This window comes from Bactrocera latifrons, unplaced genomic scaffold (genome assembly GCF_001853355.1).
Source record: "Bactrocera latifrons isolate USDA-ARS-PBARC rearing strain unplaced genomic scaffold, ASM185335v1 scaffold_49, whole genome shotgun sequence".
Taxonomy (NCBI): Eukaryota; Metazoa; Arthropoda; class Insecta; order Diptera; family Tephritidae; genus Bactrocera; species Bactrocera latifrons.
Window position 1 is genome coordinate 181,227 of NW_017537145.1, and position 19,848 is coordinate 201,074.

Consider the following 19,848-nt stretch of genomic DNA (forward strand, 5'->3'; position numbering starts at 1 on the left):
ATATACGAGTTACAGCTTTGAACACGATTTTAGAAAAATGTTTATTCCATCCTAATTTGCTTAAGAGTTTATTTAAAGAAATATTTTTGATGCACCCTTATTTTCTAATAAGAGTTTATTTAGTATATATTTAAGCGTTCCATTTACTACCTTTTCTGTTGAAGATATCATTTGTTCGTTGTGTGTTTTTTGCCGACCTCCAAAAGGTCAATCGCAAATTGTTGACTTGCCAAAGCAATGAAGTTAGATAAGACTGCATACAGCCGTTGAGAAGAGGTTCGGCAAACACTAAATATCCAACTTTTTCCAAAACAATGTATGTAAACGTGACAGTATCAAATCATTTTTGTTTTTTTATCTCATAACCTTACCTTGCATTGTATAAATTTTGATGTGAGTCTCGTGAACTTAGGATCTAACTTTGTCGCCAGTCATTTCATTAACTCATTAATTACTGATGAACACAGAATGAGTCATAATTGTTAGTTTTCAGAGCAAAACTTTCAAGTATATTAAATGCAAGATCATAGTTCATACTGAGGACTGAACAAATTAGCTAACAATTAGGGAAAATATTTAATAAGTTGAAACGAGTTTGCTAGAAATTTTAGCATATAATGGATTCACGGCAACAGAATCATTGAAAGTATTGTCGTTGGAAAGATTACTTTATCACGACAAGGTCGGGAAAGTCATCGTTAAGATAGGAAAAGTCAAGGAAAAAAAAAGCTACCATAACGAGCCATTGGCCATTTGGTGACCAATGTTATGAATAATGTTAAAAATAGGTTTGCCCTATAATAGCAGTTTCCGTAGCTGGAAATCCAAGAGCAGCAAGGAAACGATTCTTCACTTCCTCTGTGAGTGCCCAGCTCTATTAGTTTCATTGAGGGAACCAAATAATTTGAACGAAGATACAGCACTGTTAACTACCTAGCTACCTACTTACCAAAATAGTGCTTGAAGATCTTTGTATAAACATGAGAGAGATAGCAGAAGATCTCAAGATCTTTTCGACTGAACATATTTTGGTTAAAGTTTTGGGTATGATCCAAGAAATAGTGCTTGAATATCATATTCATATATATATGAGGATATCTTACGTATCGATTCAAAGTGTTTTGGTTATAGTTTTGGGTATAAACGTGTCAATTTTTGTTAAAGTTTTGGGTATGACCGTGTCAATGCTAGATTCTTATCAAAAGATCTGAATCGTATGCATAAACGATCACAGCTGAGGATGTTGCATTTATCAAACGCTCAATACTGTTTATGAGGCTTGAGTTTATGAATATGATGTCCAAAAATATAGAGTTTGATGCTCTAAAATAAGTCGAAAGGGGGAAAAAACACATTAAAGTTAAATATCATGAAAATATTCATCCTCTTCTTGACTATTGAGGTGTGGCTCGTTTTAAAACCATTCCACAAAGTCAAGCGGTCAATGAGGAATACCACTTGGCTACTTTGAGACGTGTATGTGAAGCTATTCGTCGTAAAAGGCTGGATTTGAAGGCAGAAAATGCATAGACTTTCCATCACGATATGGCGCTGTTAGATTCTAGTATAACTCTGACTGACTTTTTGAACAAGAGTCTTTGCTCAGCTACAGTATTCGCTAAATTTGGCTCACTGTGACTTTTTTCTAGTTTCGAAGCTGAAATTTTCGCAACGGAGGACGCGTTATGAGTCCGTTGAAGTTATTAAAAGTCATTATCAGGTGGCACTGGAGTCCATCACCGCCAAGGCTTATAACAAGTGTAAGAAAAATTGCTTTGAGCTTTGCTTATTTAAAAGGAAGTGTTTTTAAAGACGATATTAAAGATGTTTGTTAAAATACTTGAAAAGATTGTTTTTTCTTTCGTAAGTCCGGATCATATTGATGTGTGTGAATTACGCTTTTAAAGTTAGCTCGAAAATGTTCGGGGAATAGTAAGGAGTAGATCCAGATATGGCAGAAATAACACCTTTTCATGCAATAGCCCCCAATTGTAGCAAGTAGTGGACAAAAAGAGAGTCTAGTGCAGCGAATCTACTCCGCCTTCAAAAATCAATTATAAAACGGGCTGGAGTAGAAAGGTAATACACTTCTAAACTCGAAACTTTCCATTCAACATAAAATGTAAATCGGACAAGTAAAGAAAAACAATAAAGAAAAAGTTAAAGATAAACCCCACTGAGCCTGGAACTCACCAAAAATTGAGTACTATATGATTACATCATCTGCGAAAGCTCCATTTTCACACGCTGCCACATTTGAGTTAAGCCCTATGAAACATTTGTTTGTTATTCGAGTCTCTTCAGAATTGCTTCGCTGTCAGCCAGCGAAATAGCGAATTTGTATAAAGTGTTGTCTTTCTCAATGCCGGCGCAAAACAACGGAATCCTCTCACAATAATGCTTGTTGCCATTTTATTGCCTTCGCATACCAAACCACACACAGCACTCCGCTCAGCTGCGTATTTTCGCTACGCCACACTAACAGTGTACCGTTATATACGCGCGGCAAAGCCTTTTACACCTCGTTTGGAAATTTTAATGCAACGTTCAACCCGAGCTCACTTAACAACCGCCACTCGCCAGCCATCCGCCATTTGCCATTCGTCGTACGCCGCGCTTCGCCCATCTGCCAGCCATTTAAAACCCTTCAAGCTGTCACTTATGCAAATCACAAGCCAACCCCAATACAAAAGCTTTTTGCAAAATGTACTTAATTCAACTCTTTAGTGTGCGTCCTTCGTTGTTTATGTAGTTGTTGTTGCTGTACGTTTATGCAAGTGCGCTACACGCAAACAGCAGGAGATTCCGTTGCACATTTGCCAACCTTTGACCGATGTGCCACAGACATCCATCCGCGCTGTCTCGTTCGCGATTTAGCCTCTAACCTAACTGTGTTGTGCTGGAACATTGCCGTTGAAGTAATGACTTTCAAGAATTAGAATTCATTGGCAAATGCGCGTACTGCTGCAACGGTAATGTTGTTGTTGCTTCATTTTATTGTGGCGCAAGACGAGACCACCAACCGCCATATTAGACGAAATTCCTTTGGTGTGAGCTGAAGTTAGTAAAACCATAACTATCAAGAATTATTGTTCTTAAGGTACGAAAGGACGAGGGATTTGCGACTAGGAGAGTCGAATCGTTGTGAAATCTAAATTAACTTTGTTATATCTTCTTATGCTCGGTATAGTTTTCATTGTTAGGGTCGCTGGCTTGAGTAATGGAAATTCAGTCTTTCTAGAGGTTTTAGCTCAGTTAGAGACCTAGAAAAATATCTCAAACTAGCTTTGGGGAGCAAATGGATTGTTTTGAAATAAAACGAATTCCAAATTCAAACGAATTCTCGAGGGAGGTCAGTAAAAACTTCAATAGAATAGATATTAGGAACCTTCAATATTGCCCAACGAAATCGATTCGACAATTTCGTTGTTTCGATCTTTACGGCTGTAGTTACAGAAACGACTCTTCTTTTCAAAAAATGTTGTCTCGTGGATAAGGAAACATCTACAAATGAACTCATGACCACCGTGATGTATCAGTGCAACCAAGTTATCAAGAGGTCGGAACGCTATATTTGGCTCGCAGCTAAATAACTTTCTCAAACGAGCTCTAAAGCTTTGTTTACAAACTTTCAATTTTTCATCGGATGATCTTGAAATAAACTCAAAAAAAAAAAAAAAAAAAAAAAAAAAAAAAAAAAAAAAAAAAAAAAAAAAAAAAAAAAAAAAAAAAAAAAAAACAAACCAACAACTCTGAGAAGTTAGCAGACCTACTAAACTACTAAAAAGTAGATCGCAAGTCATAAAAAAGTTAAATTATGCGCAAAAGCTTTCTAAAGAACTTTTAAAGTTTAAATAGTAAAAAAACTTCGAATAGAACGAATGTTTCCCGAATTATCCAAAAATAAATAGCAAAGCGTTAAGAGTTTTAATTTTGCACAAAAAGCTCTTCCGAAATGAGCTTCAGAGTTTATAAATAAGCTTTGAGACAAATATTAAATTTTACAAAATCTTTCGAGAGAAATGCTTTTTCGAAAATCATCTAGATATGAACAAAAATCGTAAAACACATAAAACTTCCACAAAAAGCTGACAAGAAGAGCCTTAATGTTTACGAATAAGCTTCGCGGATAGATATAATTCTCCAAAGTGATCCAGATATGGACAATAATAAAGCGTCATAAGCTTAAAGCTTACGCAAAAAGCTCTTTAAATAAGAGCTTTAAGTTTATAAAATACGTTCCAATATAGCTTCAAGATTCCGAGAGTTTACTTTGAGTGTAAATATATGGTATATATTTTAAATAAGTATTTTTTTCGAGAAAATTTGGAGTGCATATATTTTTTTGAGTGCTTTTTAATAAGCAAATATAGAATTTTTGTATAATGACCGAAAGCTCAAACGATATTGAGTAAAGAAAAGATTGCATTTGAGACCATTTACTGTTTGTCCATTGTGGGTAAAATGAATTTACGAATTTTTTAGAGATATGCAGTATATGGAGAAAGCTTTACTAGACTACAGGGAAAGCTTTTTTATATAATGCATTAAATTTTGGATTCTTTCTGTTGTCTTGCTAGAGAAAATATGGCATTTGAGACCTTTTAGTGATTTTCGATTGTGGCTATATGGAGAAAGCCTTTCTATACTATGAGAAAAGCTTTATTTATATTAAGTAGGAGAAGCATTAGGGAAAATATTTTTTGAGCATAAAAGCTTAAAGCTTTTAGCGACAAGAAATCGCCCAAAATTCTACAAAAATGCAAAGTTTCTTTGAAAAATTTATTTTTTTTTTTTATGAATTTTACACATTTATCATCATATTTCAACTACTGTCTACAGCTGTAATTTGCCAGCAATTGCTTTCGAGCTAAACAAAATATATTACACTGCACTACACAGTATAACATGCAGCAAATTTCAATGCTGTCACACACACACGCTCTAACATTGCTGCCTTTGATATTTTGTATTACACTTATCGCTACTGCAACGTCTTTGTATATTTGCCGCTTTGGCAACGCCTTAATGTATACTTTGCCAAACAGACTTAAGAGTCTACACATGTTGTTGAGTCAAGTCAAGTCGTTTCACTCATGCGACGCCATTGTATGTGGCCATGTGTTTATATGTTCATGTGTGTGTATGTGTCTGCATTTCTTAAGCGTTCCGCTCAGACGGAAATGGAAATGCAGGCGACGTTTAAAAATTAGGTTAACATATAGCACTGCAAAGTGTTTAAGCAAAAACAAAAGCAGCAAAAGGCGGCGAAGACGAGTGCGCATTTAGTTTGGGAGTGTATACCGCTATATGCGTGTGTATGTGTAAATTTATGTCTGCAGCGCTGGCGTTGTTTGTGCATGCCTTTGTGGAGCGCATTGCCTGCGGTCAACATATAAATTTCAGACTTCAAATTTGTATATATGTATGTGTGTGTGACTTGGCGGTTCTGGCTTACACAGTTATACAAACTTTGACTTTCAAAGTGCAAAAATTTATTAAAGTGAAACCAGCATAGGCATTGCTTTATAAAATATATATAAAATTTAAATGTATGTATGTATATGTATTAAGTCCCATAATTCCTTGCGCTTACTCTTACCATAGTTAAGATCTTCCAATTAAGTCGACGCTAGCGACAACACAGGCAACCGCAGTATGCTTGTGGTCTTTTATGCGGCACTCGGCGGTCTTGTTGAGTATAACTGTATATATATAATTGTAAATAAGTAAATATATATGTATATACCGCACTGTAATCATGATAACACTGAATTATCGCAGCAAAGTAGGCAAGCAGCCGCCTCTAGTGCAGGAAAGGCTCTCTAAAACTCGGAAGTAGTATATTTTTCGCCTTTATCGATTGCTTAGAAGTTTCCGCAGATAGCTGTGTGTGGTTTATTCTTGCATACTTTGTTCATAATTAAAAATTTAATAAAACTCTATATGCACTCTACATACATAATTAATTATATGCTGAACCCTTACGAAGTATGTATGCCCTTACAAAAAAGACAAAAAAATAATAATTAATTAAAGAGTTAAAAGTCATTGAATTGTGAATTTTGTTGCAAAGTAACCGCAAGTCCCAAAGCTTACACATATACACACAAACTCTATGTTATAATATTTTATATGAAAAAGTTTGGTAACCCAAATTATGCACGACTTGGAAGCGCACAAATCATTCAATCAAGCAACCGTCTTTGAACGCTAAAGGTTCAATGATTTTCATTAAGCATTAAGAATCACTAGGAGGTAGAGAGCTTTCATAGCAGAAAGTGGCTAATATTATTGGTATGCATAGAAAGGAATTTTCAACTAGGAAAATTTATAAACGCGGAACCAAATATTTTTCGTACAGAGCAAGAACATATAGAGAAAGTTTTACTCTTTTTTACTCTTTAAAAACATATAAAGAACTAAGATAAAAGCGGAAGCTCTGATGAAAGCATTGACTTTAGTAAGGTAATTGAAAAATAGCTGCAAGACTAATCACTTCGGAGAAAACTTCGCTGTTAAAAATTTTGGAAATAGCTGAAGAAAAAAGCTCAATTAAGTGAAAACTTCGGTGAAAGCTTAGATATAAACAAGTTGTATTTATAGCATGAAAGCTTCGAATTTGAAATAATTGAAAGAAAAACATGAAATTTGCGGTGAAGCTATATTGAGTACCCAGATATTCTATGATATTCCACGAAAGAGTAGGTATATTGAGATGCCAGATATTTTATATGGAAAGTATTTGAAGCTTTGACTTCCAAGAAGGTAAAGGTATATTAAGATTATTTGAGGAAAGGATGTCTCAACATTTGACTTCCGTGAAGTACTAAATATATAATAAATGGTAGCTGCAATTAAAGCTTAAGTAAATGAAGCCATATTTCATATGAAAAAGTAATGAAAGCTCCCACAACGTAGTGGGAGACTTGATATTTTTGGTTAAAGAATATTAAGAGCCAATATATTCTAGGTGGTAAGTATGATATTAGCTTTGACTTCAACGAAGCATTAAAGAATATAACTTTAGTAAGTGCAATTTCGAAACTATGATGAGAGCTCTGATTTTGAAGTAATATGAAAAAATATGACAATTTTATTGAAAGAACATTGAAGACAAAGCAATTCTAAGTGAAAAGTTAATGAAAGCTTTATTGTTAACGAGGTATGTTAAAATAACTTCGAAAAGTGAAAGCTTCGCTAAAAATTTAGATAGCAACACTATATTTCATATGGAAAATTCGATGAAAGCTTCGACTTTGAAAGAAGCTAAAGCGAGAAGTAAAAGTTTTAGTGTCAGCGTAACTGGAGACACGATATTTTTTATGAGGAAAAATTATGAAAGCTTCGACTTTAACGAGTTAGTAAACAAAACTAAGATAAGAGAAAAAAATTAAAATTTGAAGGCTTTAGTGAAAGCTTGGCATCAAACAAGCTCTGTAAAAAAGTTAAAAAGATAAATTTCTATACTAGTTTTCTAAAACAGCGTAACTGGAGGCAAAATATTTCATGAGGCAACATGATGAAAGCTTCGACTTTAACGAGTAAATTAAAGAAAAATATGCTTGGAAAATAAAATGAAAGCTTCGATTTGAACAATGTATACAAAAAGGTAAAAAGTGAAAGAAAATTTTAAGAAACGTTATAAGAAGTGAATGGTTTTGTGAAAGCTAAGTAAAAAGAGTAACAACTTTGAGACATTTTTATCTATTTTCTATCAGGAAATAAGAGACGCTTAATAATAAAGGAAGCTACTGTGATTAGAGGAGAACTCAGCTCACAATATAGTACAGATGAAGATTTGAGCATATACATACCTATTTTTTCTTTAGTTAAACAAGTACTGAATGTACGACAACAACTTCTTAAAAGTTGCGATTTTTAATGCGAGTTTTCATGTTCCGATCATATTGGTGACATCTTTTAGTTAAACATCAATTTCGGCGATAGCTTAGAAGAAAGTTAGTCTTTGCATTTTCTAAAAACATATTTTCGGATAATAGTCTCTATGCGTGGAATTAGTCGAAATGAGTCATATGCACTTAAGAATCATAGGAAAATATTAAGTACTAAACTAGGAGGACATTTTAGCCATTTCGTCCAGGGTCTGGAAACCTCATCATATAATAAAAGCAATCAACAGAAAAGCTATATTCTCGAAAGAGGCTCTCTTCAATACTATTAAAGAGAACTGTTCTCCGCAAGTTCATTGGAAACAAGAGCGATGTGTACCGAAGAACATGGAAACACGAACTGAATGAGCTCTAAGGCATCGTAGAAATAATCAAACCCATAAAAATGAGTGCACAACAGAAGCAAGGACGTACACCATCCAATGGTAGGACCAGGTGCATAAGGAAATGTCTGCACTTGTGTTGGTAACTGGCGTGACCTCGCGAAATCGGTAAGGACAGAGGCAACTGTCAAAGCTTTGTGTACTCGGCTTAATTTGACCTACGGTTTCAGTGCCAAAGACGATGATAATGCCTACTGCTTTCAAAAAATCTGAGAAATTTCAATGTTATAAATTTCGAAACTTTCGCAAAGCAAATCCACAGTTAACACTAAGCAGTGAGTGAGCTCAAAACAAATATACTAAAAGCATTGAAAAGCTAGTGAGATAACAGTAATGGTGCTGCACTTTATCAATTAGCCACTAATATCAAAAGTCAAAGTTATCCCTCCATAATTATAGGAAGTCGCGGAATAATCATGGCAACCGCAAATTTCTTGCTGGCAAAAACCACAGACAGCAAATTGCCACAAAACTAACACCCAAGCACGTACAATACCGCTATGTGCCGTTAATGTGGCAGCAATGAATTCAAGGTAGGCAATGCCAATACAACGAAAACAACGCCGCTTCTAATGCAACGAAAGCAATAACGGCGAACAACGACTACTAGCACGAGCGCAGTGTACGCTAATAACAACAACAACAACGATGAGCTAGTAAACGCGCTGAAGTGTAAACCAAACTTCAAATCGTGCGCTGACTCCAGCACCGCACTCCCTCCATACACCATTCACCAAAAGCGAAAACATAGAGCGATTCAAGCGCAACCAAAAAAAAAAAGGAAGGCAAGGAGCGATGTTGCATACTTTTTGGCTGTGTGTGCATTACGCGCATTTCACTTAACACAGCCAAATGCGCGGTGATGGTGGAGGGGGGTTGCCAGAATTAATGAGTATCAGTGGAAGAATGCTGAAGGGGAGAGACGTGATTTAGCGTTTAATTAGAGCTCAAAAAATTACAATAGTGCGGATTTTCGCTCTACACTTGAAGGGTCGCTTTCAAAAACTTACGCGCAGCAAAACCGGGGGGTGCGCCTGAAAGGCAATGATGAATGTAGGGTTAATGCGCACTGGGTGAAATGCGTTGAATTAACCATGGAATGAAATGAATATCGTGTGCAGCACATTTTACTGCTGCTATTGGCTGTGTGGCTGTGTATGTGTCTGTGTGTGAAGAGTCGAATTTAAACTGCTAAAAGCTTGTTAGTAGTGGAACTGGTTTTATTTAATTGGGTGCATAAAAATAGATTTAAAAGCAAGTTTAGGGTTATTTTAAATGCGAGAAGATTAAGTGGAAAGAAATTGGAGTATAAAAAATAATGATTTGTGTGTGAAAGTCCGAAATAATTGCGGAAATTAAAACAACTTTGAGACACTAACGTCACTGGTTTATATTTAAATAGAGGCAATTACTCTAAAGAAACTGGAAATGCTTCAAAATTATATTTGTTATAAAATTTTTCGGTCAATTTGTATGACAGCTATATGCTATAGTGGTCCGATCTGAGCAATATATACGGTGCTTGTAGTGTTATGTTGGACAATAATATGTGTCGAATTTTGTTAAGAGAGCTTGTAGATTAAAATAGTTTTCCATACAAGAACTTAATTTTGATCTTTGAGTTTGTATGACAACTATATGCTATAGTAGTCCGATCTGAACGATATGTTAGGCGATTGTAGAGCCGTCTTGGACAGTAAGCTGTTCCGAATTTCGCGGAGATATCTTGTAATATAAATAAGTTTTAGTGTAAGTACTTAATTTCTATCGTTCAGTTTGTATGGCAGCTATATGTTATACTTGTCTGATCTAAACAATTTCTCTGCAGATTGCAGGATTAGCTTAGGCAATAACCTTTGTCAAATTTTGTCGAAATATCTTGTGAAATAAAAAAGTTTTCCATACAAGAACTTAATTTTGATCGACCAGTTTGTATGACAGCTGTATGCTATAGTACTCCGATCTTAATAATTTCTTTGGAGATTGCAAGATTAGTTTAGGCCATAATCTGTGTAAAATCTTATGGAGATACCTTGTCAAATGAAAAAGTTTTCTATAGAAGAACTTTATTTTCATCAATCAGTTTGTATGGCAGTTATATGCTATAGTGGTCGGATCTGAACCATATATAAGTCCAGTTACGGATGTAAAAATGATTTCAACAAACACAACATTACTAAAAGTCTGCTGCTAAAGAAAACATTGCAATTTTGTCAGCCCAAATCTGGTTTCTCTATGGCCAATCTCCTACTAAACTTTTCTCCTTCAGCTTTTTAGGCCAACACTTTTTGCGTTTCTCCCAGTTTTAGATTGCATAGTTTGCCCACACACTTTTCTTCTAAGCTGGCAACATTCGAAGGTACCATTTACTGTTTTAGTGTTTGCTTTTCGCAGTTTTTGTTTGCTGTTGTGTTCGATACTGTCACCCATGTTGGCGAGCCGAAAAGTATGCCACACTAAGGGCGTTTTGAGTAGCACTCTACGCCGTCACAAAGTGACAGGCGCAGACTTTGCTTAAAAGGTCTCGTTTGTGTGTGTCTGTGTAGCTGGGGATAGGTGGGCGGCACATAAGGTGACATTTGTGGCAACAAATTATAGTTTCGAAGGGAAATTGGCAACGGTAGTGTGTTTGTGTTGCGTGAAATCTTTAGATAAGCATATCTTTAGGCGGCAGCACAACAAATTGATGAAATTAGGTTAGCGATTCGAGGAGGGTTGCTGTCTCGAAGGTGGTGATGCATGGGTTAATTTATTTTAACTTTTTTTTTGTTATTCAGATAACATTAAGTTGGAGATTGTGTTGTTGTAGACATCTGTGTCTATGTATGCTGAGATATTATTGGTGCCATAATAATTTTGAAAAAGCTGAAAGTATAATATTTAAATTATAAGCTAATTTACACATCGAGGTAGCGAAGTTTTTGATCCGGATTTCAAAATCTTGGATTTCGCGATTTATAACTAACATTTTCGTATTGGAAAAAAAACTCGTTTTTTCTTTGGAATTTTCAGTCCCGAAATGCTTTATTCGGCAATACTGCATATCTGAAATGTTTGCAAGACCAAAGCATATCACTGATAATCGTAGTATAAAGACATTATATGGTGGAGACTGATCGGACATTGAAGGGATATTCATGTGTCAGAAATTTCTTGATCGGTTTCGGAGTTTTCAAAATACAATGCAATGTTAAAAACTTTGTAAAAACGAGTTAACATTTTGAAATCGTAAATCCCGAATTATTTTTTTCGGGATCCTGAAATAAAATTTACGTAATTTTCCTGATTTTTTGAGATTTCAATTTCCAGGATAATCATAAAGCGTTTTCAGTTTGGAACTTTCAATCTCAAATTATTTTAATCGGGATCCCGGAATTAAATTTACGACATTTTCGTACGCAGTTTACATATACATATGTATGTACATATATACAATAATTGTTGTAGACTAAATAAATTATGAAAGATACATAGACTGATTTATTTAAGATAGATTAACTATTTACAATGTAAATCCGAGTCATTCAAGATACACTGTGAAGTTTTTGGGGCGGGATTTCGAAATTTTATTTTTGTGTTTTAGAAATTTAACAAAAAATATTTTATATTTTAAAATTTCGAATCCGGGATTATTTTATTCGGGATCTCGAAATAAAATGGTTTTACTTTTTCTGATTTTCTGTGAGTTACGAGATTTTTGTGAATCGTTTTCACTTTGGAATTGTGAATCCCGAATTATTTTTTTCGGGATCCCGAAATTTTTTTTGTCAAGGAAAAAAAATTATGTTTAAGCGGGATTTCGATTTCCGAGATTTTCATAAATCGTTTTCACTTTGGAATTGTGAATCCCAAATTATTTTTTTCGGGATCCAGAAATTTTTTTTATCGAGAAAAAAATATGTTTAAGCGGGATTTCGATTTTCGGCATTTTCATAAATCGTTTTCATTTTGGAATCGTGAATCCCGAATTGATTTATTTCTCAAGAATAAAAAAATTATATTTAAGCAAGATTTCGATTTCCGAGATTTTCATAAATCGTTTTCACTTTGGAATTGTGAATCCCGAATTATTTTTTTCGGGATCCCGAATTTTTTTTTTGTCAAGAAAAAAAATTATGTTTAAGCGGTATTTCGATTTCCGGGATTTTAATAAATCGTTTTCACTTTGGAATCGTGAATCCCGAATTAATTTATTCGGGATTTTGAAATTGATCAAGGTTACAAAATTACATTTAAGCGGGATTTTTGTTTTATAAATCGTTTCATTTTGTAGTCGGAATTTACAACAATTTCGAAATTTTAAGAAAATTGAACTGCAAAAATAGTGAAGCAAATCTCATAATCCTCTCTATAGATATGTTTTAGATATCAAAGCTTGAAAACATTACGGAAAATCCTGTATTCGAAGTTGAGTTTTCGCAATTCTGAACAGCTCTTTCTAGTGGTTTTAGATTGGGTTAGAGTAGTTTGTGGAATTCATAAGCAAAGAGCTTAAGAAGTGCTTTCGTCACTTTTGGAATACAAGTGTTTCTAAACGCGAAAGACTTCCTTGAAAGCAACCAAATTCTCTTTATAGAAATAGCAGAAATGTTGCAAAGTGCTAGACTATCAATACTATGGGTCGAAAGGAGTAGTTACTTGCATAAGAAATATACATAAATCGAAATCAGCCGATATTTTATTTATTTTTTGGTTTAATTCAAAAGCCACGGCAATATAAGGTTTAGATTTATAATCGATGAGCTTTTCTCTTGAGGTTAGTGAAGCCGCTGCTATGCAAGAAATGCCTCGAAACTTATGGATTTGAAAAACAAATAGACGAAAAGGTATGTGGAGCAAAGTTCGACCCTCAATAGTCCAATCTCGAACACAATTGCCCATTTTTGTCTAATTAGATTCTCTTTTTTTATCAGATAAAAACTTTCCTCTATGCAATATGCAGAAATTTTCTCTATAAATTTCGTGTAACTACCAATTTTCTTCAAAAACTTTCAATACCCAAAGCCAGCCACAACTACAACCAAACTTACTGCGAAGGAGAGCAAGGAACCCCAAAAGTGTGCAACTCATTACTTCCATGCAATGCAAGCTTGCGCTTATATTTTGTGGGGCGAACGAGCAAAAGGCCCATCAGCAGCAGGTATATAAGTGTGGTCTCAAGTACACTTGCACTAGAGATGATAACCATACTATTTAGACAAACTTCGGGCCAAATGGGAATCGTGCGCAGTTGGCTTATTTGCTAAAAAGATACATATCAGCAGCGCGAGGCGACATTTCAACGTCTTTGCATCTAATAACCAAGTTGCCAGTTCCACTTAAAATGCGATTTTTTTCGCTGCTTGCAACTGGGAACTTTTTTGAGCGAGTGCGACGAGCGCATAAGCAACGTCACTCGACTGAAATCAGGTCAACATTCATTAATGTCACGTTGCCAAAATGAAAATCTTTTCAAAAGATTTCATGTACTCCGCGGTCTTCTTTTTTTTTTTTTTGTGTGTGCATGATGTTAGAAAAAATGCCACCCTTTTCCAGTTTTTGCGCTTCAGCGAGTAAAAGCATACACACACGCACACACAGACATACATATATGCGCATGTTCGTGCATTACTTACACTTCCGCTCATAGAAAGCGCACACAAAACACAACGCGAACTCGCTGTACCGCAAACCGCTGCCGCCACAGCATCAACAAGCGCTTTCAGAAATACTGCTGTTGTTGTTGTGGTCTTATGTCGCAGGTGGCTCTAACGGTGCAACAAAACGCACATCGCATGCCAGCACGTTGATGCCGTGTCCTACTGCCTTGTGAGCGTATGCGTTCGCTTCCTTGGCACCGATTGCCTGCAAGCGTTTGCGTTTGTGTGTGTTAAAAAGCTGCGCTTGTTCATGTCAAGCAATTTCATTTGTGCAACACCATTATTATTGCATTTCAATTCGTTTCGTGTCAACCTTATCTTAGCGCAGCGCTTTGAACACACACACACCCACAACAACAAACGAAGAAGAAGCATACTTTTAGATACGCCTACTATGTATGAGGGGCTATATGTGTGAAGTGAACTATTTGGTCGATGTGTCGATGCAGGCTCGAAGTGCCAAGTGATTGTGACACACACACATATATGTATACAAACAAACTAGTACACTTTGTGTGCTGTTATGCTGGCCGCATGCGCCACATGTGCAACATTCCTTCAAAATGTTACTATTTTCGTTTTAAAAAACAACAACAAAATATTGTGAGTATTTACTGTTGCACATTGAGGTACAAAATGTCGGCGCTGCAGCAAATAAAAGCAAATATGAAGGTATACATACATATGTATATGCGTGTAAGTGTATTATTGTACATTTAGCGCTATAGACATCGGCTGCTGCGTAGCGGTTGCATGCCATTTCGACTATGGAAACACATATTTGTGTTTATTTTGTACAAATATTAGATTGCTTGCTGTCTTTAAGTTAAATAATCAAAAATATAGATTTGAAGAGATCGATAGAAGTATGTAAGTCAGTCCAGAAATTTTTTTCGGGATCCCGCACTTAATAATAAGTAAAAAGCACGCATATCAGCACTTTTTTATAATTATAAAACAAAAATCGAAAAAAGTAAATCAATCCCGAACATTTTTATTAGGGATCCCGATTTAAAAATAAATGTGCAGATATTTTGAAAACACGTAAATCAGTACTTTTTTATTAATCGAAAATATTAAGTAAATGAATCTCGAAATTTTTCTCCGGGACCCCGAAGTTAAGAAAAAATGTGCAAGATTAAAACCACGCATATAAGCACTTTATAATAATTCGAAAACAATAATCGAAAAAAAAAAGAAATCAATGCCGAAATTTTTTATTCGGATCCCGAAGTTAAGAATAAGTGTATACAGGTTTTTTTAAACCACGCATATCAGCACTTTATAATAATCGATAAAAGTAAGTCAATCCCGAATTTTTTTCAACAATCCCGAATTGGACACACAGATAAAATAGGATAAAATTGTAGTAAAAACTTTTTGTTCAAGAAATATTATTAATTAAACCAAATTTGATGATCTTCATATTTTTTTCGAAATATTACCATTTAATACGATCCGAATCCGGAAAAACATCCATAAAATGGCATCCCGGTTATAATATTTTTGTTACAAAACTAAATATTACTATGTCAGCGTTGTAGAAACTATTTAAAGAACATTATTTCCACAAACTCGCGAATTTTTGGTTGCAAGTGATATTATACGTATTATGTAAAACTTATAACAAATTTTAATGTTTTTGAAAATTATTTTTCGGGATCACGATTTTTTTTTTTTTTTCAACTCGTCAAGTTTGAAAATATACAAACGTTGATGTTAGCATTACAAAAAATGTAGGGGTTTTTGAAAATTAATTTTTCGGGATCCCGATTTGTTTTCAACTCGTCAAAGTAAAAATATATGCATTATGCTAGCATTATAACAAATTTTAATGTTTTTGAAAATAATTTTTCGGGATCCCGAAATATTTTGTCAACTCATCAAGTTTGAAAATAATAATTACATACATTTACATATGTACATACCTATCCAAAATTCAATACTAGCCTACACACAAAAATATAGTAGTCAATATTATTGCGCAATACTATTTATTTAATAGAGCTCGCCTTGTTGTGCCCTTTGCCGCCGCCTGCGCACAAATAAGACTTTGCCCATTGGAAATGAACTTTCTTGCTTCCAGGAAATTACCTCAAAACCATAAACGCTCACACACACACACACACTCGTATGTATATAAACAATATGAAAGCACAGCTTGTTTGCACAGATATAAAAGAAATAAATGCAAAACGCAGAAACATTTGGAAAATGGAGAAATGAAAAAGGGCCAAAGAATTGAAATAATGTGCAACTTTTTGCGTTAGCTTTGCTAACTTTTCAAATTTCAATTTTCTGTTTTCAGTTCTCTGAATGCAATTAAATATTATAAAATCTATGCTATGCTGTGCAATGTTATGCAATGCGGACATGCAACTGGCAAGTGCAACTGTGTGGCGTTTTGAGGTTATGGTAAGCTAGGGGTGAGCGAGGGTCGGGTCGGGGTGAGAGGGTGCGAGCATATACATTAATATATTTACCATATATATGTAAATTTATATATATATGGCATATATGTATAAAAGCTATTATTTGTATATTTATACTATATATAATATATATGTATATAGGCATAATTGAGGTGCACAAACGGTCACTGTGTTGCCGGTAGCTGTGTCAAGCAGACGATGGCAACTTTTGAGAGTGATATTTTTGTATGCACACTATGTTTATAGGTACATACACACATGCATTCGTGTATATATACATATGTATGCGTATATGTGCATATAGAGGTATGCACCTATACATAGAAGTATGTAGCAAGTATTGCGACACTTGAGAAGCTGCATAATTTTCACTTTAAAACTTTCATAACAACGCTTGGACAGGCCGAAAATGCAAAAGGAAACAATAAATAGAACAACAACAATAATAACAACGTAAAGGGAAAGCTTCAACAACGAAGTAAGCAAAGAAAAATTGTAACAACACAGAGCAACTGCCAACCCGTTGCGTTGACATTTCTCCAACGGCAACAAAGATGACAGCGAACGAAGGAAAAAAATAAAAACAGAAAAAAATACCGTTACCTTCCTTTGCTACGAATATCCTTAACAACCAAAAAAATTTTCCGTACACGAAATTGGTTTTGATCGGTCAGTTTGTATGACAGCTATAGGCTATAGTCATCCGATCTGAACAATTTGTTCAGATATTAGAGCCTTGCTTTAGATAATAATTCATGTTGAATTTTATGAAGATATATTGTGAAATAAAAAAGTTTTTCATACAAGGACTTGTATTTTAGCGTTCAGTATGTATGGCAGCTATATGATATAGTGGTCCGATATCGACAGTTTCGACAAATGAGCAACCTCTTTTGAAGCAAATGTGGTATGCAAAATTTCAGAACGATATCTCGAAAATAGACCGAAAAACGAACAGGCCGGTGTGCCTCAATCGACTCAGCTTGCCACGTCATATACACTTGTACATACATACATAAGAATATAAATAGGGTCTCCAACCTTTCCTTCTGGATGCTCCAATTTTCATGAGAAACTTTATAAATCCTGTTCGGGGTATAAAAATACAAGTAGTCGCCAACTTTTGGCAATCCACACGGGTGGCTAACTAACACAAAACCAGCCAGGATACCGTTCTACGACGGTAACTGCTACTGTCAACACCAAAGTATAGAGCGAGCAATATGAAAAAAAAAATGGCAAGAAGCAGCATATAAAATGGAAATTCACGCTACCCCTAACAAGTACAAAAACAACTACAGGACAATAGTGCTTGCGAAACTTTAACGAACGGACGCAGCATGCTGCGCAGGCAGGAACGAAGCGGGAGAAGGCGGCAAGGAGTGTACTAGAGTTGCAGGTGACTGCTGGTTGTTGACGCTGGCTGATGTGCTTGTATGTGTGTGTTTATTTATGTGTATGCGTGTGCGCCAGCAACTGCTTTGACAAGCAACAGTCGCAAGTTCCGGACTTGCAGCGACCTGTGAGACTGCTGGCAGGACAGGGCAGCATCAGCCGGACCCGGTTGCGTTATGCTGCTGCTACTTTCAAGTGTCTTCCTGTTTTATGTACGTTATATTACAGTTTTACGCACACACACTATATTTTATATATTTACATATAAATATATATAAATTTTTTGGACTGTGTCTTCCATGCGGACGCCTTTGTTAACCCATTTTTCTGCGGCACTTGGCACACTCGAGCATCGTACAGCGCTTGCAACACTTGACACACACAGCGAATGTATGTATATATGTATATACATAACGGTATTCATATACATACATATATACTATATATATAATGAAAATGTTGGCTGATGGCACTCACCTGGCACCGACGAGCAGACTGTTGCCATCCTTTGTGACAAGTTTAAAATGATCCACGACACTTTCGTTTCCGAGGAATTTTAGCACATCTTCAGGACCTGCAGATAAAAAGGAGAAAGTGGAAAAATTAGTAAAAACAGCATAGCAAATTAGTACAGCACAAAGATAATATAGTATTTAAATAATGAAGTGTGTATATAAAAATACTGAGATAGTGAAAGAAATGAATATAGATAGCCAGTGAAATGGAGAGCGATAGAGAGTGAGCGCCAATGAGCGCCACTGCTTAATTAGGCAATTTAAATTTAACAAAAGCCATGAGCCGCACAGCACACTGCACTGCAACGTCCGACGCCCGACGCAAAGCGGCACAATGGCAACGCCACAGGCCACCGGAAGGTGCACTATACTTTCGCCCACCACCACACGGCGCATGGAGCACAGGCTGGCACATGCTACAAATATCGGACATTTCACAGCAATGGTCGCAGCTGAAGTATCTCTTTGATGTAGGGAAAGTAATAGTTGACACAAAACGCACGAATAAAAGGCCGTTGGTAAGGTAAGATGTGGTGGGGCAGCTGCCGCATGAATTGCCTGACAATGGGGCGCAATTTAATGGCTGAAAAGTCACAAGGTTTGTAGGTATAATAATGAAGCTCTCGCTGCAGGTGTAGGAAGGCACACTTGTGCCGCTGAATGTGTCGGAAGCAGAGAGATAACTCGCTATTTTTTGTATTTTTGAACRTATTGTTGCCGCAGCAGCTCATTAAATACTGTTGACAACAGCATGTGGTGGGGGGGGCATGTGACAATCAGACAAATTGTTATGGTGAGCTGGTGTAAGAATAGTGAAAAGTAAAAATGTAGTGTGAAGTCACGCCAAATTTCACTGATGCAGACTAATTGGTAATTCCTACAATTTTTCGTTCATCTCAATACGATCAACTGCAATTCTCAACTGGTTTATACGAAGTTTTAACATATTAATGACAAGACTTGACTTGATAATTGTTTGTTGTGAAAGCGTTGAACTTGAAGGAACTATATACATTGTAGATTTCTGAAATAACTGTAATTATCAATAAGTTAAAACAAACCTCCCTAGAAACAAACTCATACTACTGGTCGCATACATATTACACTGGACACAGCAAGCTGAAGAAGCACTTACACAACAAGGGCCTAGCTCCTTGCGTAAATTGCCTACTAATTGACTGCATAGCAGTCTGCAGATGCAGGTAAACGACCCTTGTATCCATTTTTCCAAATAGGAATCACATCGCTATTTTAGCAGAGGACACAATAGACTTAAGCTCGCGTTACATTTATAGTATATAATAGAGTGGGCAAAAAATAGTAAGATTTTTTAAATTAAATTTCACGCAAAAACCCATTCGTCGAAATATGTTTTTTCTGTGTGTGTGTCTTCTAGCTAACGACCGCTTCGCGGAAACCATTTTAAGTCAATTGAAGATATTAAACGTGAATCGATAAACGCATTCAAGGAATTTCCGAAAATCGAATTTAACAACTGTGACGAAGATTGGAAAAAAGTTGGCTCAAGTAGATTGGGGCCAGGAGCCATTACCCCCAAAGAAAACCCGTAT

The 19,848-nt window shown here is 35.7% G+C and overlaps 1 protein-coding gene across 8 annotated transcripts in view; it reads right to left on the bottom strand.

Annotated features, from left to right (window-relative positions):
- LOC108973563 (semaphorin-1A) overlaps positions 1-19,848 on the bottom strand; it is a 458,547-nt gene that overhangs the window by 165,899 nt on the left and 272,800 nt on the right. For all 8 annotated transcript variants that reach the window (XR_001993734.1, XR_001993732.1, XR_001993733.1 and 5 more), the window contains one exon: positions 18,240-18,336. Coding sequence is in view for 1 of the 8 variants with exons in the window: in XM_018940915.1 (XP_018796460.1) it covers positions 18,240-18,336 (97 nt within the window). In the remaining 7 variants the exon portion in view is untranslated. The remainder of the gene's footprint in view (positions 1-18,239; positions 18,337-19,848) is intronic.